At 42.2% G+C, this 26,473-nt stretch overlaps 1 protein-coding gene across 2 annotated transcripts in view; it reads right to left on the reverse strand.

Moving 5' to 3' along the window:
* The window catches only part of LOC111858213 (cyclic AMP-responsive element-binding protein 3-like protein 1), a 30,618-nt gene extending 4,438 nt beyond the window's left edge, over positions 1 to 26,180 (reverse strand). The window contains exons 1-10 of one of the 2 annotated variants that reach the window (XM_023839776.2): positions 25,801 to 26,180; positions 12,245 to 12,443; positions 7,478 to 7,641; positions 7,258 to 7,336; positions 4,508 to 4,665; positions 3,564 to 3,713; positions 3,149 to 3,207; positions 2,580 to 2,648; positions 1,426 to 1,525; positions 208 to 334 (exon numbers count right to left, since the gene is read on the reverse strand). In XM_023839776.2, the coding sequence (XP_023695544.1) occupies positions 208 to 334; positions 1,426 to 1,525; positions 2,580 to 2,648; positions 3,149 to 3,207; positions 3,564 to 3,713; positions 4,508 to 4,665; positions 7,258 to 7,336; positions 7,478 to 7,641; positions 12,245 to 12,443; positions 25,801 to 25,902 (1,207 nt within the window). In that variant the 5' untranslated portion in view covers positions 25,903 to 26,180. Of the gene's footprint in view, positions 1 to 207; positions 335 to 1,425; positions 1,526 to 2,579; positions 2,649 to 3,148; positions 3,208 to 3,563; positions 3,714 to 4,507; positions 4,666 to 7,257; positions 7,337 to 7,477; positions 7,642 to 8,463; positions 9,931 to 12,244; positions 12,444 to 25,800 lie in introns of those variants that run through there. The other variant, XM_072718282.1, reaches the window with a different exon arrangement.
* Positions 26,181 to 26,473: the final 293 nt, after the last annotated feature.

Consider the following 26,473-nt stretch of genomic DNA (forward strand, 5'->3'; position numbering starts at 1 on the left):
CCAGTCTGCTCCACAGGGACCAAAGTATGAACTGTCTGGCAGGGAGCTGGGAGGGAGCAAAAACATGCAACATATGTGGTTCCCCGAGGACCGGGTTGGAAAACACTGCATTAATAAATTCATTCACTGCAATTACTCACAAGGGCTTATGACTAGACATATACAGAGAGAGCACCCAGACGCAGTAAATCAGAACAGTGAACATACTGTGGCTGGCCGTGTAGATGTCTGCTGGAGGCAGGGGTGAAGACTTCACCATATGGGACATGGAGGACACCTCGGACAGCCCTGGCATGAAGGAGCCGAGCACCAAGACGAAGCAGAGCAGCACCACCTAGCAGTGAGATCCAAAGGACATAGATGTGAGGTGCTGAACCTTTCCGGCACTGAGAATGTAAGACAAAAGGGCAAGATCCAAACCAACAAAAAATGACCTTCCACTGAAATATATTCAACACATCTACCCATAGTTCATCTACACCAGGGATCAGTCTGTCCATACATGGACAAATGTGTCGATGGCAAAGCTTGACTGTGTCTGTGGCAAAAGAAAAATGACCATATAGGCTACGTTTTTAAATATCACATCTCTGGCAAAAATTGAATTTTGCTCAAATTGTCCGTCAGCATTCGCCGAGGTGCTGAGCCCTGATCTAAACAATTACCCTGGTCAGGATTATGGGGATTATTGTAAACCAGCAATTGAAAAATCCTTTTAAATGCAAAGAACTACTTCAAAGCCCTAATGAGTAGATCACACCAAAATTATTGTATCTCATACACCCATAATTCCTCAGTAAGGTTCCAGGCCTCATACTCCCATAATCCCTCAGTAAGGTTCCAGGCAAAGGCAATTTGCTGCCTTAAGGATTTGTATTTAAAGCTTAATTCTAGACCAATAAGAAACAAACTACATAGGCCCGTGTTTGCAGGTTGTTCTTCTAGCCAGGCAGCTTTACTTAGTGCCCTGGGGGTGCATTTCCCCAAACCCAAGAATCCATATCTTCTGCAATCACAGCCTGGCCTTCCAGTTATATGAGCCTCTGGCTCCAGGGCTGTTTGTCAAAGGCTCTGCTATCCATCACAGGCAGAAGCCATAGCCACGCCACACCCCTCAATACACAGAGAGAGCCACCATTCAGTGTTATAAATTGAATGTGCTTCTGCCTTTACACCAGCAGACACACTAATGGATGTGCACCCAGCGGGCCCACTGGCCATGCCGCTGCTCTGAGAGATATTGCTATTTTCCGCTCACGCGTTTTCCCACAAAAACCCATGAATCTCCAAATCAGAATTGGCCACATGAATGAAATTCAAGCGTAATGTGTTGCAGAGGTGATGCGTCGGTGCCCACGGACGTCAGTACGGCTCGCTGGCGTAAAACGGCGGTGGCAGCAGAATGATGATGACGGCGATACGCACCATGAGGCAGGTTCCCGTTTGGGTGGAGGCTATCTTGCAGAACTGGGGGACTTTTCCTGCCACCAAAGACTGGAGCTTCTGCAGCTGCTGGAGGAGAGACCTGAGAAGACAGATATTATATGGCATATATGTTGATAGGGCAAGGAATAGGTTGTAACTATAGGTATAGGTATGAACTACATCTACTGTTCTCAGAAAGACAATACATATCCCGCAGGACATATTGAGGATTCAGGAATAAGAAGAGTATAAATAATCCCAGCAATCTTGCCCAGCAGTAAACTATAAGTATTTCAAATGCAGTCATTCAAACACTAAGTCAAAGTCAAAATGCTATTGACAGACATGCAGAAGATCTTAAATCTGAATTGTAGTTTACGTAAAAGGTACAGACCTACAAGGAGACCGATTTAAATGTAAATCTTTCGGTTTCATTCTCAAATGCATTTTTCATGATTGCACATCTGACCACTAGAGGGTGCCAAACCTCTATTCAGGTAAATAACAGCATATTCTAAGATAATAAAAAATTTAGTTTTTCAGGTACATTGTGTGAATGTTTGTCCTTTAGTCGGAAGATGTTTGGCATAAATACCAAGACTGGAGCACCAGTTTTATTTTAAATTAAATAGTAGACATCTCTTCTCCTCTATCCAACCAGATTGATTGATTCTCCCTGTCAAACTATGAAAGCACACCAGTCAGACCTCTGTCACTTTCAGTATATAACACAGGGACTTTTATAAACACTTTGCACTGCCAGTTTAAATAATTCTATTGCTATCTGAGTACCAACTCAGCCAAGCCAAGCCCTACTAGTGCAAAGTCTCAGAATGTCTTTGATAGCAGTACAGTGTTATTGTTTTTAATATTAACATTAATAACATATTATACATTTATCTGACGCATTTATTCAAAGCAAATACCAGTAGAGAGAAGGGCTACAGTATGCATGTGCTCCCTGGTATTTGAACCCATTACTTGTTGAGCTAAAAGAACTGTAATACACATATTAATTAATATGATATTAACATTACAGGCGGAATTTATCCATTAATAAATTTCATTTTATAAAATTAAGTTTCCAAAAGCTGGCATGATGACGAACAGCACTTGGAGGCTGCCCAGCCCAGCCGTAAACGCTGGCATCCTACCTGTTAGTGCCCTCCAGCGTCTCCACCTTCTTCCACAGCTCGTTATTTTCAGAAGTGTACGTTTCTACCCTGTGGGGCAGACGTTCACGTGAGTGAATGCTGATACGTGACACGTCATTTGGCGGACATCTAGAAGGACTCCACGGTGCACAAAGCGTAGTATCATGGAGTCAAATTACTGAACGCTGTCCACACCAACAAGTGTGTCCTGACTGATTTAAACTCCTAGTTTGCATTAAGGTTCAATCCAAACATAAAAAAGAACCCAGTGAAGAACATTAATACAGTGCAGCAGTGCATGATCTGCTTTTTTAATACAGAGGTTACTGAATAGTGCAAACCATATTCAACACCCGGATGATTTTTCACAATGGTTTAAGAATACAAGCCTGCTGATGCAGAGTCTTCAAAGAATATCCATAATGATGAGAAGAAAAGATGTAAATAATTTTTCAAAAAAGCATTCCTGTAATTAACATAGTCATTGATTATGAGTTAGTCATTAGCCTTTAGTACTGTCATGGACAGAGGTTTCCCCTGCCGGAGTGAATCAGTAGTATCTATCTTACTTCTTCTCCAGACATTCCACGTACTCCTTCTTCTTCCTGCGGCTCTCCTGTGCTGAGATCTGCATATTGAGAAATGGGACGGTTATAAAATTACATGGGATTTATAAGAAGGACAAATTTGTGCCCCATTGGTTTTATAATCTATTAAAAATTATTATCCCATTATATTTAAAAGGACTGACACTTATTTGCAGTTCCTCTATTACTTAGCTCTTGCTATTTTTTAATTTAGGAGATATCTGTTCTTTCCCTGGATTAGAAGGTCTGGGTGCATATTACCCTCAAATTAATTATGTGCCCCGTCAGATGGAAGCTAGTTAGTCCATAACTGTGACACGCTTATGAGGATTGTGCCCCCTCTTTCTCATTTCTGATGCACAGAAATACAAGGAAATGTACAGGGTGAAAGACGCACTTTGTTTTTGATCTTTCTGCGGACCCTCTTGAGTGCTTTCTCCTCTGTCTTGGTCAGCGGCAGCTTGTTGGGCACAGGGTAGCCCTCAGCAATCAAGGTCCGCTTCTCCTCCTCTGTCAACATCAGGGGGCCCGATGTTCCCTGCAGCTTCTGAATAGAAGAGAGCCAGAACCCTGTAACAGCAGAATCACCAGACACTTGCATCTGATCAGAGGCTAGAATGTGGCCCATAGGTTATCCAAGGGGAGGGCTCCAGACAGGGGTGCAAAAGGAGAATATGCTCTGCAGAAATCTCCTGGTCTAAGCGGAGATTTCAGGCACATGTGAAGGTTGGGATGTGTAATAGGACTGGTCGTCTTGTTCCTTTCCTCAAGGAAGTTCAAGCAATTCAGAATGAGCAACTTCTCCATTACAGAACCATGTAGACATTTTGGTTTGGTGGCTCGTCAAAAACAAACAAAACGAAACAGCTGTTTTACAGATGTTTCACAGCTGTTTCAAGGTCGGCCATATGAGAACAAACTAGACACAGTAGATGGATCTTGACAAAGACCAGATAGCAGAGTCCTTAAAAATATCAATGTGCAGAACATGACCGACAAATGAATAATCATCAACAGAGCCACCATGGATTTATATCGCACAGTACACCATCTATCCATCCAGTACAGATAATGGAATATATTAGCAGATATAGGGCTAGGACTTAACCAATAACAGCACACAGAATTTACCACATACCTACATACAAGCAAATGTTTTATGAAAAATTGCATTTATCTGCCACTTGTTTTCCAAAGCAACAATTATTTCACATTTTTATAACTGAAGCTGTTCAGGTCAAGTATCATTGGTTATGGTGCGACTGTAGTGCAGCTTCCTTAAACTATAAAGCATATGTTCTCCGATCACAGCGCCCTCTGCTGGTGCGGAGGAGTACTCACATGTGGAGCAGTGAGGAGAGGCGAGGTGGAGATTGCCGCGGAGGTGCGGGTGGGCTGGCGTGCTGGGCTGGGGGGAGGCAGGGAGCGGGGGCTCTGCGATCCGTCGCTGTCGCTGCCGTGGCTGCTTGGAGGGGTGGGTGGGAGCTGCAGCCGCTCGTCTGTGAGGGGGGATGGGGGTGGGGGATGAGCCATGAGTGGCAGCGAACCCGACACACACCTCTGCAGCTGGCAGGCTGGGAGCCCCGGGATGCGGTCGCATTCTTCAGCAGCACAACCTCATTACTCAACGTTAACAATAAAAAAAGAGGCATCAGTCATGCTGGGTGCTTTCTGGCCTAAACTAACAACCTGCTGACAACACGCAGCAGAAATAAAACGGCAATTTCCAAATTAAGCTACATCAAATAAAGACAAATTGCAGTTCCAGGTAATTAGCGCTGGAAGTCTAATCTCGGCTCCTGTGGCCACATACACCTTGAGTTACATTTAAGGCAAAGGGAGTTCCTTCATTCCTCATGAGGATTCCTAGTGATGCCAAACCATCCCTTCCGTCCTTTTGTCCCCCCCCCCTCCTCCCCCGTCCCCCCGTCCCACCCCCAGGACCCTGCCAAGTCAGCCAGCCAGTCCTGGAGTTCTGGAACGGGCCGTGTGTTTAGCTTGGCTCCGGCCCAGAGTGTGGAGAAGTTTCACTTTGTTTTTGCTGGAAGAACTGGGATTGAGTTGGAGGATGCAGATTTTTTTGTGAAAGCCAGACGTATCACAGACACAAACAATTAGTCCTTTATCGAAAGTGTGGAATCTGAACTGGATCAGAAAGTATGTTGGTTCAGGACTGGGGTCTTGGGGGTAACACACAGATCACACGTACTGTTGCTAAAGTACAGCAGTGAACTCCAGCACCTCCATGCACATCTGCTACCTGAAGTCATAAATCACTTATTCCACTCCTCTTCTCTATAGTAACAGCACAGGTGCAGTTGTCTTCACACAGGAAATTCAAGTCAGTACTTCTCTAATCATCGCCTGCATTCAGGATTTCTAGGGACCAAGTATACTTCTGTAATTCAACTGGCTTTTTACTTGACAGGGCACAAATACTTAATAATAACTGTTACTACTGAAATACAAATTATGCACAAATTATGAGCAAATATAGTTGCTACTTGAGATAAAAGATACGCCACGATTCATTACTGATGAACAAACATGAGAGCAGTATTTCACTTGTGTTATTCATGACTTGTTCCTTCAGTAGTTGACAAAAGTTTACACAATTAACAGATATAGTAACAAATATAGTAAGTGCCTTGGATGAAAGATGCATCCTGATTCATTAATGATGAACAAATATGAGATCAGTATTTAAGGTGAGATCTGTGTTATTCACAACTTATTCCTTCAGTAGCTCCTTCAGTAGTTCACAAAGGATTACAGAATTGACAGATACAGACAGCAACAAATATAGTAACTGCTCGAGATAAAACACGGTTCATTAATGAAGAATTAACATGAGATTAGTATGTAAGACTTAGTTTGTGATTAATTAATACATAAGTAATAGTATAATACTGCATTATTTGCGGCCCATCAAGTAAAATGTTACCCTTTATAAATACTTTATTGTTCGATGATGATGATGATGATGATGATGATGATGAAAAATTGATGAAGAGTATGGCCAAGACATGTTGGTGTTTCATTTTAACCCCAGACACACACAGTAAATTCACACAGCTTAATATTTCGCATGGCATATTTTAAAACATCCTCTTTTCATTCAGGTTTGGCTTGAATGAGAACTGGGCCCGTCGGTGGTATGTACTGTATGAGGTGAAGTTCGTTGGTAATAAATGTGTTAATGGAAAACAGAGACTAAAAAAGCAAGTGTTTAGCTGTGCGCCAATAGGCTGTAATTGTACCTTATGATGCTGCATTTGAGCCAAAATAAAAAGGTCTTATATAAATAGTGGACTCCACAGGCAGACAAAGACCTAGCAGAGTAGGCAGACAAAGACCTAGCAGAGTAGGCAGACAAAGACCTAGCAGAGTAGGAGCCAGTTAAGCGGGATGGGAAGATACCCAGCTGGGTCACAGTCTCGCAACATAAAGGACAGAAAAACACTTTTACGAGACAATTAGTTTGCCAAAGTGGCTAAATGCTAAATTAAAGTTAGCATTGCAACCTGAAATACATTGAAATGTTTCTTTTTACAGTTATTTTTCATTATGTTTCACGCATTGACCGTGTGACACAGACATTTCGCCCAGTTCACACGCTCACACGCCACACCTTGTGTTTCTCACGCTGAGATGTAAGGGATACCGCCCACCAAGGTCTCCCGTTATATAGAATTAATGGACAAGGCGCAGGCATAAGGAGTGGAGTTTTCCACTGAGTTCATCGCTGTCCCGAGTTATACAGAGTTAATACCCATCTACCAGCCTATCAGAAAATAGCATTTGTTGTTTCCGGGTAAATTCCAAATTACATGTGATCCTGCTGCCAGCACATTATTACATGGATGCACCCACAGATGGAGTGCAGAAAAGGTAGAAGTAGAAGAGCAAGATCCGATCAATGCAGTAGGCAGGGCTGTAAAGTCTCACGCACTGACCGTGGGACATACACTCCGCCCCTAACAGATGTAATCTCACTCCAAACTTTTGATGAAACTTGAGAGCCCTGTATGTACATTGAAGTGATTATTTTCCTGTCACTAGACAGTTGTAGCTAGTGACGTCATTCTCACCCGGTGAAGTGTTGAGGGAGGAGTTGGCTTCGTTTGGCTCTGTTTTGATAGCAGGCAAAGGAATATGTTTGCTGGACCCCTACAGAACACAACAAAATAACAAAACAGATTTCAAATCTGACATTTTCTCTAAAAAAATTTAAAAATGCATGTAGCTCAAACAACATTTGGATTGCAAAGTGTGGCATAGTATTGGCACGACCCCGGTTCCAGTCTCTACCATGTCCTCCTGTGGCTCCTTCAGTGCTGGAATGGCGAGGTTCAGTTGGTGGGGGGCACTGTCTAGCAGAGCGGTGGAAGAGGATGGTTCTGTGAGCAGGCTGGGCTCCTGTTTCACCAAAACGGCTGTCAGGTCCTGGCCAAGGGACCACAGGCCTTCTGACTCTGAGGGAGCAATGGTGAGACAAAGTGAGCAGCGGTATAGGAGAAGAGGCAGGCCGAAAGTATCCCTCTGCTGCCAGCAGGGGGCGCAGTAGGGGCTTGGATACCCTGGCAGATTCAGGGGGCCCTGCACTTAATATATTGTATAACATTTGTAGTTACGCCCCTGGTTGTTGGACTGAAAGTTTCCTGTTTGGGTGGAAGTAACACCAGGCCTGCCAATCAAAGGCCTGCCAATCCCAGGCCTGCCAATCCCATGCCTGCCAATCCCAAACCTGCCAACCCCAGGCCTGCCAATCCCAGTCCTGCCAATTACTTCAGCTGGCCCCCATGCCAGGGAGCACCTCCCACCTTAACCCTTTCCTGGACCCGGACTTAGGACAATTTCCCTATTCCGCCCCCCCCCCCGACAGGCCTGAGTAACACCACTGTGTGCTGAAGACACAATTTTTAGGCAGCAAAGTGGCAGCTGTGATTCCGAAGCTGCTGTGAAGGACACTGTGAAGCTCAATGTACCAGAACTGTCATTATCCCCCAGCCAGCTTATGTGAAGCAGCGTGATCCAGCACCGCAGTCAGTCACCCCGTACAGGAAGCCTGCCCATCAACAGCGCCCCCTGCTGATGACACACGGAGCAAGCCCAGGGCTGGCGTGGAGGAGAGCTTTGAAAAGTCAGCACTCCAGAAATCCAAGGCGAAAGAAGTGCGTACCCAGGGATTACTGTAGGCTGCCTGCCTTTTCATCCATGTTTGTGTGTTTCAGCGTGACTGAATCGATAAAAGATTTCAGGTGCTTGTAAAAGGGGCACAGTTGGCTGTAAAGTACCTGGTGTTGATGAAAAACAGGTTTCAATGCCAATGCGGCCCCCCAGGGGTGCTAGGGTGAGGCGGGTGGTCTCCAGCAGAAAGGTGATTATGGGCCCAGTGTACATTCCATTCCTGCTGAGGTCTGTCCATGCACTCCACTGTGAATTATAGCGTATTAAAGACAGAGTGTGGCTCAAAATCAATCTCTTTCAGTGCTTACACAAAGTAAGCTTAGGATTGTGGTTTTATAGTGAACATCACCAATTGGCTAGAGACTCAGACTTGCTATTCTGCAGATTAAAAGCCTCAATAAAATGCCACTTGTTTATGACCAGCTGCTTAATTTAATAAACTGGACCGAAAATGTCAAATGCGACTATACGGGTGTTATCTGTGTCGCCAACACAGCTTCCTAGGTCCTAAGATTACATCCAGTTTACTGGTGCTGGAGGCTAGCTCTGGTTCCCATGGGAACAGGTTCATGGCTCAATAAACAGGGAGACAGAAAGAGAGTAGCGTTTCAAAAGGTCAGAAAGTGATCTTCACTCAGCCAATCAGGTAAATGTGAACGACATCACTGGACATGTAGCGCTCGTTTTGTCACTCCGGTCTTTTTATAATCAATGCTAACTCTGAGTGCTGCAAAACCCATATATGGACCTACATCTACTGTAGCTGAATCGCAGATAAGCCGCGACCATTAAACAGTGCAGAATGATAGCAGGAGATTTAGCACAGTTCACAAGGCCATTAGATGGAGGCCCATTTCCCATAATAATAAATGCTTGATAGATGACACCGTGAGAGACAGTTTTGCATTACAATAAGTGAACCATTGTGGTAATTATCTTTTATAAATGGCTATTAAAATCCTCAATTTTTAACCATTTTGAGTAGCTGGCAGACTCCATAAATCATGACAGGGCAGCATGGAAGGTTAGTGGGTGGCATTGTGGTCTCACACCTCCATGGATGGGGATTTGAATCCTGCCTCTGCTCTCCATGTGTGAAGTTTGCATATTTGCTTCTATTAGTGTGGGGCTCCTCTATCTATTCCAGTTTCCTCTCACAGACCAAAGACATGCAGTCACTTAACTGACATCTCCAGATTTGTCCCGATTGTCTGTATGTGCCCCGTGATGCACTGGCATCCTGAACAAGGTGTCCCTCTGTCTTGTGCCCTGTCCCACCTGGGACAGCATAGCTGACCCCGCGGCGACCCTGAGCAGGACAGGCTGGATATGAATAGATACACCACATATGAGACGTCAGCAGTGGGCCAGTTAAGCAGGCAGGCAGTGTGCGTGGTGGCGAAGAGGCATGTTTATCACATTGTGTGTACAACTGCATACTTTAAAGTACAGTACAAGTCGCTGTGTATGTTTTTAGTAGGTACTAGAATGATTGGGGACACCTGCAGGTAAGATCTAGAAAGAAATACCCACTGGAGAAGGGACTCTATCTACAGATAATGTGGAGTTAGTGCTGTACATAGATTTTTAATATAATTATTAGGAGGTTCTGCAAAATCTTAATTTCTTAGATCTGCATTATACACTTCCTTGATTTGTCCTTTTTGTTTTAAATCAGTTTTATCCATTGTATTACATTAAATACTTTAACGTATTTTCCATGTTAGATATTTAGTGTAAAACAGCCTATAACTCCCATAATGTGGACCTCATAACTATAAGTTAAAACATACTATAAATTATTTGTGGTAATATGTATACAGCTGTACAGTGAGACATTGTAGCTATTAATCTAGCATATTTATAACTATGCATAAAGCAGTCCTATATTTCAAAAGCACCTGTTCTTGTAGGACCATTAAAAATCTGCATCCATCCATTTTCTGTAGCCACTTGTCCTATTCAAGGTTGGAGGGGGGGGGGGGGGGTTGGGGTGGAGCCTATCCCAGAGGCTACAGACACAAGGCAGGGAATAACCCAGGATGGGGCACCAACTCAATGCAGGGCACAGTCACACACTATTCATACACATGCATGCATACCTACCTACCTATAGACAACTTGGTAACTCCAGTATGTTTTTTGACTGCTGAGATGAAACCAGAGTACCAAGAGGAAACCCCACGACAACGCAGGGAGGACATACAAACACATGGAGCCAGGGTGGAGACTTGAACCCTGATCAAACAGGTATGAGGTGACAGTGCCAACCACTGTGACATTCTGCCACCCCCAGATAGCAGTTTATATACTGTACAAGAATGCATACAGTTATTGGGCTTTTAATCTTCCTTTCCACATAAGACTGGTTCGCCATTTCAGGGGGCTCCCAAGTGAATTATTATCCATGGCAAAACCACAATGTGCCAAGAAGGAGCTCATTAAGCTCAGGTGGGAAAAGGAAATGTTGGTTTGATCTTCACACCAGAACAATAAAGCATCAAGTGTCTCTGTTCACCACCATTGTCATGTGACTAAAGTCCCATATGAAAACCATTCAATCACAGTCTGGGATTTATTCTTCCAAATACACTGGAACATAGGCAATATGTGAACACAGAATGCCAGACCCCCATAGCTACATAAAAACAAACATGTACACGTATACAAATGTACATTCAGTTACATATAAATGCACTACCAGACAGAACAACAAACACTTAACTGCACAAAAAAGAAATTCCGAAAATCCCAAATGCAAGCTACGGGAAATATGGCCAGGTGGCCCATCAAGACCTGAATAGTGGATTACACTCAAATATCTAAGCATACTTTTGTACGCTAATAAAATTTTGAATTCCAGGTCACATACTATGTCCTCATTCTTGAATCAGCTTGACTGTAATGCAAACCAACACTCTTTACCCCAGTCACCTCATTCTGGGCTTATTTCCATTTTTTCCATCTTTCCACTGCTTTAGGCATCCAAGGCACATCACAACCGTTTCATTTTTTTATTAACGAGTTTCTGCCCTCTCAGGAAACAATTCAGGAGCTCCTGGCCTTCATTTAAATGTGTGTGTGTGTGTGTGTGTGTGTGTATGGTCCAGGTATACCTTACATTATGGGGATCAAAAGTCCCAAAATTTGACAAGATCCTGTAATTTTGTCGTTGTGGGGACCATGTTTACAGTCCCCACAATTCAATTTTATAAAAATCTGTGACTGCAATCAAAAAACTAAAAATGGCAAAAGACTTTTTTTGGTTACTTATGGTTAAGGTTAGGGCGAGGTAGGGGCTAAGGTTTTCGTTGTTTGGATTAGGGTTCTGCCCTTAGAAATGAATGGATGGTCTCCAAAGAGATATGAGTACTGGTCTGTTTGTGTGTGTGTGTGTGTGTGTGTGTGTGTGTGCGGGTTTACCTATCCTTATGGGGAAATAATGTCCCCATAACGTGATAAATATCTGTTTTCTATTTCATAAAAATCGGTGACTGCTATGAACAAACTAAAAATGCAAAATCTCTTGTATTTTGTTTGGTTACTTATAGTTATGGTTAGGGCTGGGTAGGGGTTAAGGTTGTCATAGTTAGCGTTAGCATTTTTCCCATTGAAATGAATGAGCGGTCCCCATAAGGATATGTTTACCCTACGTGTGCGTGTGTGTGTGTGTGTGTGTGTGTGTGTGTGTCTCCCTGGAAACTCACAGGTAGAAGGGGCCCTTACTGCTTCCCAGTCATCTGACAACCTGGCTTTCCTGTTGAACCATTCAGCATGTGCCTTGTAATCTTTATTTTCTTTAACCAACCGGATGCTTAATAAATGAGACAGACATGAAGGGCTGATCCTGGCGTGAAGGAACACATTGGTTGTCTCACTGTCCTGTACCTTTATCCATCTGGATGGGCATGGTGGGGCTCTGAGGGGCAGAGTCTCCACTGAGGGAGTAGCTGTGCTCTTCCTGGATGGCAGGGTTGGGAGGGTCCAGCTCCATGTCCAGTAGAGGATTCCTCTCTGACAGCAGATGGTCATCAAAGAAGCTGCTGAAGAGCTCGTTGGAGAACTCCTCCATCTGCTCTGAGAAATGCTGCAGGACAAACACACATGCATGGCCTTTAGTGAACAGAATCTATACAAGCTTATTTTCTTTTGTGGTAGAACTGCTTGTTTCTTAATCAAGGACCATATCACGTTAATAATAAGGTATTAAATATGCTGAAATGTGCGATAAAGTTGTGCTTCCTGATATAAAGGGGAAAAGTATAATTTCTTAAATCTGTATTTCCATGGCTGAGATTTAAAATGAACTGTGTTAATGAACTATTGTGATCTAAAATACAATCTGTTCAAGTCCTATTGATGAGTAAATAAATCTGGTTGAGCAAGTATATCTTCTACAATATCTCTAAAATATCTTCTACTACAAAGTATGTAAACATTTTGAAAATCAAGAATATTGAAAATTGAAATCATTAGGCTTTCACACAAATAATGCTTTGGAGGGGAATTAGCACACTACCCTCAGCAAGGCAATGCTATGAGGGATAGACTCACCCACCCAAGCACCAATGACCCTTGAAGCTGAGCATGTTTGTCAGACACAATAATAAACATCTGTGTCTTTTACAGCAAGAATGTACAACCATCCAATAAACAGGCCTAATGGGCAAGTGAAATGATATTGGCTGATGTGAACCACTAGAAAAAAAAAGCATTCAAAAATCCTGGGGACAGTTCATCCAATGTGCATGGAAGAATCACCAATAGAACAACTGTGGATTGTCACGACCGACAAGAGGAAGGACTCGGGGGGCAGGTGTGGTGGAGAAACAAAAGGAGTTTCATTGAATTCAATCAACAAAGGCTGGGGGAAAATGAGGGATTAAATCAGAGGTACTGGAATGAGGTACAACCCAGGCAACAAGAAGGTGCAACATCAATGACTGGACTGAGGACCATAGCACTGGGAAGCAGGTATATACAAGACTAATGAGGGAGCTAATGAGAGGCAGCTGGGAATTATTAACATGAGGGTTAGGAACAAGAGGTAAGACAAATGAGTAACAAGTGTGGCTTGTTAGGGTCACACTAGGTAGGAGACAGGATGTTCAGGTGGACAAAGCAGGCAGGATGTAACATGGATCATATAAAATTACTGATTAAGATAATCTGCATGGTATATTCCATCTGACATGGCAATTATATTCTTGTAGCTTGTGAGCTTTTTGCTAAATACATTTAATTACTACTGTAATGCTAATCTGATCCTGTGAGTTTCACAGGGGCAAAGATTTGCAAGAAATGTTGGTGCGAATGGAGACCAATCAATTGTCAGACGTGTCTAGAAAAACAAAACCTGAATCCCACTCAATTTAAACTGATCTGCATTACTTAAAAATGCAATTTTATGAATTTTTCATTTTTTTATTTTGCATTTTATTACCCAATGTCACTCGCTAAAAAAATTAAGTTATGGCATAATTGTGATGTCCTGCCAGTTGCTTTAGCTGAGTGTAGTTATATTTTATGCCATAATCCAGAGGGCAGACGTATTACGCTTTGAAAAGGTCTTGCCGTTAAACTCCCATTAACAGACGGGTATTCCGTTTGCCTGAGCAAAGAGAGAAGTGTGTATGTAAACCAGCGTCACAGTGACTCTTGGGAGGGTTTCTATTTGCTTATGAAGAGGATGTTGAGGTGTGGGGGGAACCTGCAGGTGTGCAGATCCTGTTGACTTAAGGCAGTGCGTAAGAGCTCAGCTGTACAACTACCAGGCAGGGCACACAGGTCACGTCTCCTTAAACTGTATCCCAACCCCACCTCCACCTCAGTGCACCGTCAGTCTGTAAGGCACAGTGTACCCTGTGCGGTCTAGCTTCGTCAGTCTGTAAGTCATGATCCACTCTGCGCGGTCTAGCTCCGTCAGTCTGTAAGGCATGGTCCACTCTGCGCGGTCTAGCTCCGTCAGTCTGTAAGGCATGGTCCACTCTGCGCGGTCTAGCTCCGTCAGTCTGTAAGGCATGGTCCACTCTGCGCGGTCTAGCTCCGTCAGTCTGTAAGGCATGGTCCACTCTGCGCCGTCTAGCTCCGTCAGTCTGTAAGGCATGGTCCACTCTGCGCGGTCTAGTCCGTCAGTCTGTAAGGCATGGTCTACTTGATTCTTAATAAAAGGTTTTGGTGCCGTCAACAAAATGTATGGAGGGCTTTTCAAACCTGGACCTTGATTCCAAATCCAGGCCTCGTTTTCATTTCTCCCAGGTTGTTAGTGTAATAATTACTGATTCTGATTGGCCACAGAGGTTTCACATCTGGCTGACAGGTAAAGGAAGGCTGGAAAATCAGCAGTGCTCGGACCTTGAGGACCGTGATTTGAATAGTGCTGGCATAAAGGCAGGAAAAATCGCTATATTACTGCAACACTATACACAATGGAAACTGAATATTAAGATTTTGTGAAAAATATCCCAATGATCACATGGATTAATTGTCAGTTTTTAAAGATGGATGATTCTGCCATCAATGTACAGTAGCTGTTTGGATAAGTACTATGGCCCACAGAAGTAAAAACCCAATTATGGAGAATCTCTTTCATCTGCTGAAGCTGACCTTTGCCGTGAGTAAGCTAATCAACAGAGCTCCTCGTGCTGCCCGATAAATTCTTCCAACCTGCCTCCATTTCCTACAGTGATTGTGGTTTAGTCTAAATAAGATACATTTGACTCAATAAAAATAGGCAATCTGAGTATAACAAAGTATTACAAATGTAACTAATCTAAAAAGTATAATTCACTTTAAAAAGGTGGGAGTCAGTATGACACAGAGTAACAATAACTTGGTTCACCTACCACAGAAAGATTTATTTGTACTATTCTCTGCATTTTAAAAGACAACCCAAGTAAAAATAACATATATGGAATTATGCACTGATCAAAGAAGTATTAAACAAAATAATTTGTTGGTAGGGAGGGGGCAGCGCTGTGGATTAGAACTCAGAAGGATGCCGGTTCAAATCCCGTGATCCTACCATCGGGCCCTTGAGTGTGGCCCTTAACCCTAATTGCTCCAGGGACTGGCTGATCCTACTGTCTCCTCTATGCCAGTTTTATAAGGTGGCCTACAGGGATGCTCTTCCAGCTGTCCTGAAGAAGGTCCCACATATGCCGAGTACTCATTGGACACTTTTCCTTCACTCTCTGCTCAGACTCTTCCAAAACCATTTCTACTGTGTTTACATCAGGTGGTCAGGTCATGTGATGCAACACTATGACTCTCCTTTGAAGGCGGCTTGGTGATTCCAAACTTTACACTCGTTTTGTTTGCGTGTGTGTGTGTGTATATATATATATATATAGACACAGACACATACACATACAACACATAATGTAAATCTAGCATTAAATTAAATTTACACTGTTCTTGGTGTTAGGTACTGTGGCCTTTGACGTCTATAATGATACAGCGATCGCTCACATTTCACACACAAGACTTTCTTCAGTTTCTGTCTATCGTTAAACTGCCACTGGGCCTGATATCCCCTCTGATCTAAGCGGTTAAGGCTGATGCAAACCCCCCCATTTTCAGCAGCATGTGACAGACACCAGAAGCAGGTACAGAAAGCCAGTCAATACCAAAATAGATTTTTCTTAATTTTCCCATCAAGATCTACTTTCACAATCAGAGCCAGAACAAATACATTAAATGCGAAGTAAAAAAAAATAATGCCTAGATTGAAATAATAATTGATGATTATTCCATCGCTTTGCTTTCATACAACTCTTAACTTAAGCAGATAAGAAACATTAAGAAACATCATTAGGAAAATAAGATAGAAGTATATTTCAGTGTACTGCCTTTGCAGTAGAATAGTGTTTGATGTTGCAATAGATAATGAAGTCATAATCATTGTCTGGGTAAACTAGGCGCTCTTTTACCCAAAAGGGTCATTAAAAGTCGTTCCTAATAAATTAGACGTTGCTTCACTACAGTTATTGAATGAGAACAGGCATATATTATAATACATAATAGCTACTCCAAAAAATCTGACACAAAACAACCCACTGACTTTCAAAAACCATTATAGCTTTTTATATCGTTGAAACCAGTTGGCTGTGATGAAATAATGTTCCGCAAATGGGAAAATAAGCAGGCAGACCTACATGCCATTCAGACCGCGTTTGATCTGCGCATTAAAACATCTGTAGATGAAACAGCTACCAATTAAGTAACTTTGGAAAGTCTCCCCGACCTCAGTATGCTCTGCCTGTGAAATGACAGCAGAAATTCTAGCTTTAGCTATTTGACTCCAATTAAAAAGAAATGCGATTCTAGTGAACTTGCCAATCACCCCCAAAGGAACAGATTACACAAGGTGCGGTCCAAAAATGATAATTACCTCAGCCAAAAAGTAAAGCGAGCACAGAGCATGTGGGATACTGTTAAAGAACTAGCCAAGCAACTAGATTTGTATCTCCTACTTAATGAAATAGTTTCTCAGAAACTGCAATGAAAGAGAAAGAGCTGCTACATGCTGCAAATACTTTATGTGCAAATGTCTGTTAAAATAACTTTTTAACTTGAATAACTGTTTGTCAGAATACGGAATGTCTCAGACCTTTAATACTTGTGTTCCTAAACCTACGAATAAAAGGTAGCGACGGTATAATTTTTTAAAATAAAATACATTTTCTCTCAAGTAATTTTTATTAATTTTGTCAAATTATGATTCATAACCCATGTCTGACAGCAGTTACTTAATAACCACTTTTATTCGCATGAACAGCGCTATAGTGTAAAGTTAGCAGGAATTATGCATAAGAATTTTTTAAAAAGACAAATTGCTTTGAGGATCAGCCAGCTGCTGCCTACCGCCGAAAGCATGTTTTTTCATTCTTACTTTCCTCCACCAGTCAGAAGACAGTATGACGATCCGCTTTTGACTGCAGCCTATTCTCCACCAATTGGAACGCAGTATGCAGATAAGCAGGCTAGCAAGCGCATCTAGGAAAATGGGAGTGCAGGGTTTGCATGGAGTAGGCAAAAAGGGTATTTCTATATGCGGGAAACAATTTGGTGGGGGCACCCTTAGTCTAAATAAACCAGGACAAAAATAGACATGCTTAAAAACCAACATTTTTCCTGTTAGTATAACTGCAAGAAAAAAAAGAAGTGACTGTTTGCACTTGGACAGCTATAAAAGATAGTTACATATAATTAACTATGAAATAAGTGAAAATTTAAAACTACTATTTGCTCATGCTACCCTTATTATATAACAACATTATATAACAATATATAAATATCTGCTTTGAGTCTTTGATTTTGTGAAAACACAAGCACATGGTCAGTTTTTGTAGATAAGGGTTAATGGCAATAAGTGTTCATTACTTGCAAATGTGTCTGCAGCTTTACAGGCGAGTTTTTTTTTTTTTCACTTCTGTATCCAGAGTTCACATCTGGGGATTCTCCGCCTGCGCTCATGCCCCAGATGCAGCCGAATCATGATCCCTGCCTTTGATTTGCTCCAGCTGGGACTCATCTGCTTGCACGGCGACTGGGTGTGGCGTCACGTCGGCAGCTGGGGTGTGCAAGCTGGATCAGGCCGAGCCAAGGGGAGATGGCCTGGAGTCTCACCTGGACCACCGGTGAGCCAAGTAGGGCAGGTCTGGGGACACATCTGCATCAGAGCCCCCAGCCAGGAGGAGTGAGCTTGGGGGAGGAGCCTGGACTCGCCCCAGCAAGGAGAAAACCTAGCTCAGTTCCAGAATGGAGGAATTCCCTCAAACCCCCACAGGTGATAAAAACAACACATGGCTGATCCTTATAAAGATACTAATATGTGAACAACTGCTGCGCTTTTCAAAATGATTTCCCAATGGCGTGAGTGATGCATTTTTATATTGGGGGGGAAAAAAATACTTGGCCACTGGAATGAATGGGCTACCATGTATTCATCTCAAAGCCACTGGTGATGTATACTCCTCCGTCCCAAGGGGAGCACTCACGGCTGTTTGTGGTTGGACGGCTTCCATGTGACTCAGCCCCGTCCTACGGCCACACAGCAGGCAGCCTTTGCATTGTAATCTACTGCAATGCGGTTCCACGCTAACCTGGTGAAAAGGCCGGCTTTAGATTCCCAACTGGGGCCTGTGATTAGTGGGTGGGAGGCTACGGGCCCACAGTGGCTGACATTTACACGAGTCGCCTGAGGCTTCCCTCTTCCCAAAAGGACCCTGAACTAGTTCTTCATTCAGTAGACACAGGTAATTAGGGCCGAGGAGTCAAATGGCAAGATAAGGTTATTGCCTTGATCAGGAGATTAACTGGTCAAAACATGTCCACAATTTAAGCTATGTGTGACATCTCTGGGTACCAAACACACTGGCGAAGATCTGCCGAGATCCTAATTATACTTCATAGTTACTAAAATCACAATGTTCCTTTAGTTGGGATGCCTGCATCCATTTTCTGCGTCAGACACCATATTTATACATATTTATAGTTTTTGTTCCATCAACCAGGGAAAAAGAATCGCCAATAGGCTAATAAAATAACCTGTGCAGTCGTCCTTTATGTCACCTCTTCCAGGAAAGTGCATCCATCCACCATATTTACTGACGTCTGCACGCTGCTTGAGGTTTTCATCAACATGATGATACACAGCCAGGGAGCGGGGAGGTGGGGGGGGGGGGGGGGTGGGGGGGCAGAACCTTGGACTTGCTATGAATGTTGCTGATCCAATAAATTACTAAAATCAGTTCCATCTCCACCTCACAAACAATATGTTATATTCCGGGTCTGTGGTACTGCCCTGTATTATTCACAACTGTCACTAGAGTCTGGCAAAATCTCTGACGAGCAACACTTACAAAACGAAGCCTGAAGCAGAATCCATACAGAAACCTGAACTAGGTGTTACGTCCTGCATGAAGGGGGTGTTTTTGCCCCGTACATTGACTCCCCTCGGCTTGACTGACACCTGCCAGGTACAGCTACCCAGCTGATGAACTCAAAAGCAGTTTCCCTTGATTCTTTCAAACTCCCCAACAGACAGATCTGATTTGTGGAGACCAGCTCATTATACTTAAGCACCCTTCCTGCCGCAGAGGTACTCTGTTACTACCTGGACCCAAACACCAGCTGGGCTCAATGATCCATCATGCAGTATTAGAAACACAAGCCCACACTCGCATTCAGAAACACACCCTCCAGCCTCTCTTGTTAAGAACAAAATCTGCTTGGGATCATAATGGACACAAATCATAGAGAATTTGAACAACCAGTCAAACTGGCCACTCGTACTTTCATGGATCCTGGTAAATTTCCTTATTACTGGTATGTCATGATACTATTAGCACAATCCCTGATGTTGTAACATTATCACGACTGATGCACTTTTAAAATGCAACACATCGCATTACAGCCAGCTACATATTTTTAATACCCTAGGATTTAATGCTTATCTGTCTTCCCACATTTTAACTGAAGAATTATGAACCTCACAAATGAATTATACATACACACACATTTCTGAGAGTGTGGCTGGTGCTGATGATTTGAGTATGCCTGACACATGTTAATAATTCTTCCAACATTGTCCTTATCCTTAAGTGACACTGAGTACTGCTGGGGGCAGCTCCACGTTGTTTGGCCAAAGGACGGTCTATGGAAGCCTGTTGCCCGAAATCGAAGACAGATGTACGCCAGGTCCCTCCAACACTGCCCCCCCCCCCCCGCCCCCTAGCCAAGCACAGCATGGCCGAAGACCTGCAGATGATCCATGGCGCCAGAGGGAAGCGGCGACTCTCTGCACTGGCTGCCCATAAACATCTCCATAAAACGGAACGCACCAAAGGGGACCAAGAGAAAGCGGGTCCACATCTAATGATAAACTGAGGTTATGGCAGAAAAAGGGCACAGCAGGAGGCAGCCACATGGGCGGAGCGGGGAGGACATGGGCAGCGCTGCGCCCAAATAAAGCCCCCATTAAAAAAAGACAACAAAAACATGACTGTGCCCATTTAACCAGCTTGCAAAATCTCCCACCTTGCCCACCATTAAATCTGTGTGTGGAAGGAAAAGCAGCTCAACCCACCCATAGGCCTCTTCAAAGCCGCTCTGTGGGCCTCATTACTGCTCACCCGGGTTTCGTTCTTGGAGGTCCGTCCCACATGTTACATCGCACAGCTTCAGCACTCTCCATGTCAGCCAACGATGTGTACTTGTTTACTTTATGAATTTACTTTATAAAGTCGACTTTATCCCAACTCTTTACTGGCATGTCTACAAACCAGGGCTGTGCAGAAGCTTTTCGAGGGGCAGGTGCTGAAAGGGGGGGCTTTATAGCCCACAAGTTCACATTAAATAGCTCAGGCTAAACAGGCAGGTGCTCAGGCACCCCTGCGCCCCCCCACCCCCCTCACACACACACACACACACACACACACAGTCAGTCAAGACGCTCCAGCTTCTAAAACCCCGTGCTAATCAAACATCTACCAAAGAGTGAGAGTTTGCAGTTTGCAGTTGCAGCATACCTATAATATTTATATGCCTGAAACAGTACCAAATATATGCACAGTTTGCTTAACCTCAAAGACTCCAGTACACCCTTTCAGTTTAGACATATGCATATTGACTTAAGGCATAATACATAATAAGAATTGGATTTGGGGAAAGTGATGTGTATTGATGGACCAGAATCCTGTTTTTCAGTAGACAGCAATCTCTGCCAATAACATCACCCAAGACTTAGCTCTCTGTCTGCAGACTCCTTGCATAAAAGACAATAATCCTTCTGACACTGTTTCAAGACAAAGGAGTGTCCTTAAAATCCCTCAGCTTCCTTTCATTTCATTAGATTACTAACACACGGTTTGTGTTTATAGTCTCAGGGATACGTACTTGTACTTCATTAGGGTGAGATTATGGTGGCCCTGAATGACCAGAGCACAACATTAACAAAATGCAAAAACATTAAGAAGAAGCAACAACAGAAAGACGATACAAAAACATCAAGACAAAAAATTAAGCAAATTTCAGTTTTAAATGTGTCTTTTCTTAATGTGTTGTGTTCTCTAAATATGTTACGCTTTTCAAGGAAGTGCTCTGTGCCACAGAGGGCAGTATTCAACTCTCAATATCATGCCTCTGACGCTGATATCTGCAGTAGCTGATTAGTGTCAACGGGCTACAAATTCAGAAAAAAACATAACCATGTGTTAAATAGTTTTTAGATTTAGATTGCTTATGAACAGAAAAAAACCATCACCTTATGTTTTGAGAGCAGTGTCACAAACAGACAATAAATGAGTCTGTTGGTGGACATAGTTGAGTGAATCGCTTTTATGTCATGGCTGCTTCATTTAACCCATGCAGCATACATAGGCATACATTGATTTTTGTCTTTATTTTGAGACTTGTGTTCAGAATAAAGAAAATGTCTGTACTGAATAGTTGTTGCACATTTGGAAATAAGAAAGTTATTTAAAAAAAACTGTTATATCACACATGTGGTTTTTATTTAAAACTGTATTCCCCCGCTACTCAAGCAAGCAAAATCATAGCTATCGGTGTGATAGTAGCACACTAGCTCACTGTTTCACGTTTGGGCCTATATCTCTGGAACGGTTAGCCATAGAAATGTTTTTTTCTTCACACATTCCCTGGTTCATGCCAAAAAATTATCGCAAATGGTATTATGAAGCCTCGCCTACTTAGATTGTTTGCTGAATGTTTTGCATGATGTGAAAAATCTACTGTTTCGTACTCATCCTAGAACATTCACAAAAAAATGTAACTGTAGCATCTTTAGACCATGCAGACAGGATTTTGATCAGGCAAATCGTTCCGATGTTACAGACAGAGGCATTTCTTGGGCGTGACCTATTTGCAGTTAACGAGCTATTTCTAATCAATGGGGCATCCAGTTCTCACCAAATTAAATGCTAAGCCTAGTTGTATGACATTCCGGGGCAACTCGCCAAATTTCATAAAAAATCAACCAATGGGGGCTGCACCACAGAAAGCTTTATAACTCAGAAACCACTGAACACAAAAATATGAAATTTTGTGTGCGTGTTCATGGCCACACGTCCGAGCAAATCATGCAATAAAAGTTCACCTGCTCATCAAATTTCAACAGGCTATAATTATCCTTATTCATGAAATTTGGTGTAATGATACAATACTCCTTCCGCTACTCAAGCCAAAAAAAAAGGCACAGGTTGGGCTTATTGTGGGGCTATAGTGCCCATAGACCATAGGCCCTTATACAGTAATGTAGGTGTTATACAGCCATACAAACGCAAAGTGTTTCCACATTTAATACACATTCATTTATAGACATTCCAATGGAACATTTGATGTTAAATGAGGCCAAAGCATCTTTTCAGGCCATAGTGCTTTGACCCCATTAATTGCCACCTGCGGCTATAATAATAATAATAATAATAATTGTTAAAATAAATAATAATAATAATAATATGTATTATGTAGTCATGTTATATTATATATGCTATAATATGTGTTCAAACACCAGCCTGGTAAAGGTATGGATGTAATCTAAGTTGGAAGCCAACAAAATGACCTGAGGTAACCTTATAATAATAGGTGCTGTCAGTGGCTGACATCCAGCACGTGCCCTGAAACATACTTTAAACTATATAACTAAATTATATGCTTTACCAGTGACTTTGTGTGCCTCTTAAATTAACAGTGTATTGTAATTGACAATAATTTATTCTAGAACCCTGTGAGGTCATACTCCTTGCCCAGACAAGAAAAAATAAAACTAGCAATGTTTTGGAACATGGACTGTTTTACAGTTCACTATACATACTTTAATTCAGTTTGTAAAGAAACATACATGCTACTCATAAACCTCTAACTTAAGAAAGCTTACTCAGTGAATGCTGAAAGGATTATTTATAAATGTATATTTGTGATTATGATTTTAAACCTTTCGACACTTGCGCCTCAAATGGACCTAAAACTCCAAATTCCAGCCACATTCATCACACAAGTCTAGAACTAAACACCGAAAAGCTTTTCTTACTTTTTGCTTGAAATGTAAGAATAAAAAGAATCGTAATATTACTACTATCTATCTGATTTTACTATCTCACAAACGAAAGAGCCCAAAACCAAAGTGTAACAGACAGGTGGCTGGAATGTGGATGGACAGACAAATTGAAAGACCACACTTTCCTTTTCTACACTGGCATTATTTGTAAAATGATAATTCTTTTTAGTGAAAAATTCTACAACTTTTCTGGTATATTGTTGTGAACCATACTATTTAAATCAGTGGTTCTCAACTGGATTAGCCCCAGGACATACATTTTTTCTTGATCATTAAGTCACAACCCAAAAAGTTGTTGACCTGCTGAGGGGAAGGTTGGGCATGTTAAAAGTTGTTGACTGGAGGGGCGTGGCACCAGTAAAAGTACCTTTTTTTTAAAAAGCACACACTTCACATCCCACCAGTTGAGAATCACTGATGTAAAATACATACTCAACTGAAGACTTTTAAAAGTACATTTACCTGCTTGCATATTTAACAGTGAACTGACAGAATTTCACCTACAGTCTGTCAATGCACAAAGGCTCTATTTACGGTATTCACAGGTTATATATACCTGGAAGTGACAGTCAGAGAAAGTGGTATGAAGCTGTTCACCCTCAGACAAATGTCAGACAACATTTCCCACAAGGAATGCAGTATGCAGCACAAAATTGTAAACATGGTATTTACTCGTGTACAGAGCTGTAACACAGTCTTCACTTACACACAGAAGTAAGAGCATAGTATTCACAGGCTTATCACTACATGCATCCTCGAGATGGATACCACAGTTAAACCTCTGTGCACTGCTCCAACACCAAACTCCTGCTCTCCATGTTACAGAAATGCAGGCGGATGTTTCGTTATAACTCTGGGGTCTATGTTAGAGCCTCACTGCTAACCTGTGGCATGCAGGACCAACTATGTCTATGTTCCAGTTAGTCAATACGCCTGACCATGGATGCAGGATGGTCATAAAATCATCTACTAGACCTTGTGCTGGGGTGTGGGAACAAGAGGGATTTGTTGGCAGGAAGCTGCTTCATACATCAGAGCTGTCCCAAACGGGCTTCTTGAGTCAACGGACAATAATCCAAGCAAAATGGATCATTTCCAGTGTACTCATAACTATTCAGACGAAAACACAAGTTGTTATCAAAAACTTTTGCAAAAACCAGTCCCATAGGACAGAGGCTTTGGGGGAGTGACAAGTAAAAGTCATGACCTCAGTAGACTCACTACATAAAACTGAACAAGACTATTTTAGTCCTTAATTTGTGTTTATTGAGAGAGAGAGAGAGAGAGAGAGAGAGAGATGTTCTTTCCATCCAATCTGAATATTTTTAAGCCAGAAACACAACTGTCTCAGAAAACTGAACAAAAAGTATTATATTCCTGAAGCTGAGTTTATTAAGAAAGACAGGGAGGGAGCAGTATGATTATATCCATGCAGTCAGTTTAAATAGTCTCGTGTTGTAATACAGTTAAAGCATTCATGAGGAAGCATAGAGAAGACAAGGTGTGCCCTGGACTCCAGTCTATTACAGCACACTCACGGAAATTGCTAAATTCACACACAGCTCAGTCACCAGGTCACTTGAAGAGCAAGTCTTGTGAATCCAGAGGGAATCCACAATAAAAAACAGGAATCTGCAAAATTCTTATGTCTGAAAATTTACTACAGACAGATAAAGTAACCATACTAACTTTTCAAGATTTTTTGTTCAGTTTTTAAATGACTGGTCTTAATTTATTTGCAAGTCGAAACAGTGATATTGAGCGTCCATTAATTGCATTAGCAAGCCAAGTAGGCCTAATGAAAACTTGGCATGCCTTTTATATATTTTAATGACTTTGATTACATATATTTAGATAACTGCATGCTTTGCTGTATTTTATTATTCAAATTATACCTCCAGTCTATCACGATCAGAACTCTCGGGAAGGATGAGGCAACCCGGAAAAGCGGAGGGTGCGGAACAAACGTTGCGGCTGACTGGGGATCACGCCCCCCGGCTGGCGGAGCATCGCAACTTCAGGCAGATACTGTAAAACTTAACAGCTGCCTTTCGTCTCTGCCATGTTTAATGTCCTTTTGAAACACAATCATTTCATTTTTTTTCACACGCTTTCTGATTTAACAGCTTGGTGTCTAAAACCTACACGGCCCAAAATCTGCGATGTGGTGCGATGTGCCCGAGTAGCTGTCACACAAAAGAAGTTCATAAAGCACGTTAAAATAGCCATGGAATAAGCGCTGATGGATTTGCAAGAAACATATGGTCAATCTTATAAATGTTGTACAAGAAATCTGATGCATCGTCTTATTGTGTTTAAGCAAGTGTTACAATATGAGAAAAATAAAAAAAAATCTGTAACGTACCATATTGCCGAGAAAATCAGATTCATTCAAGTCCTCAAGGTCCAACAGGTTGGAATTAGGGAAAAGTTTCTCCGAGGTGAAATGGTCCACAGTCGTGTCCATTGCAATATGTTTCCTTTAAATGTTTACTACACCAGACCGGTGTTTAAATATATAAATAGATTTTAAAAATGTTGTTAGTCAGTACGGTTTAATTGTGACTGATTTTATAGTTTGTGCATTTGCTACCGTCGCTCTCTAAATGACTCACTTTCTCCAGATACCGCCGTGAAATAAGTTCATAAGGATAATAAAAGCTGTTTATATTTTCTGCCTGTTCTGAAAGGCAGACCGCTCTTGTCTTTCTGTCAGGTCTGTCATGTCCAGCTGTGGGCTATCTGCAGGAGACAAACCTCTAGATTAATATTTATGTTGTCACCTCCTTAAACTCGTTTTCATTACTCCACAGTCTCCTCCCATTCCATTCCCCTTAAAGCCAGAGAGCCGCATTTTCGGGAGTCGATGATTTCTTCACCAAGCACACAATGTCAAACTGTACTTCACTGAACTTTGCGATATCTTTCTAAATTTCCTCTGGTGTAGGATTATATTACTTACTCTGTATACATAGCAGAAAGTATGTAGGCCTAATTGATTTTAAGAGATCATTGTATCATTTATGAGTTCATCTATT

Source organism: Paramormyrops kingsleyae, chromosome 11 (assembly GCF_048594095.1).
Source record: "Paramormyrops kingsleyae isolate MSU_618 chromosome 11, PKINGS_0.4, whole genome shotgun sequence".
Classification (NCBI taxonomy): domain Eukaryota; kingdom Metazoa; phylum Chordata; class Actinopteri; order Osteoglossiformes; family Mormyridae; genus Paramormyrops; species Paramormyrops kingsleyae.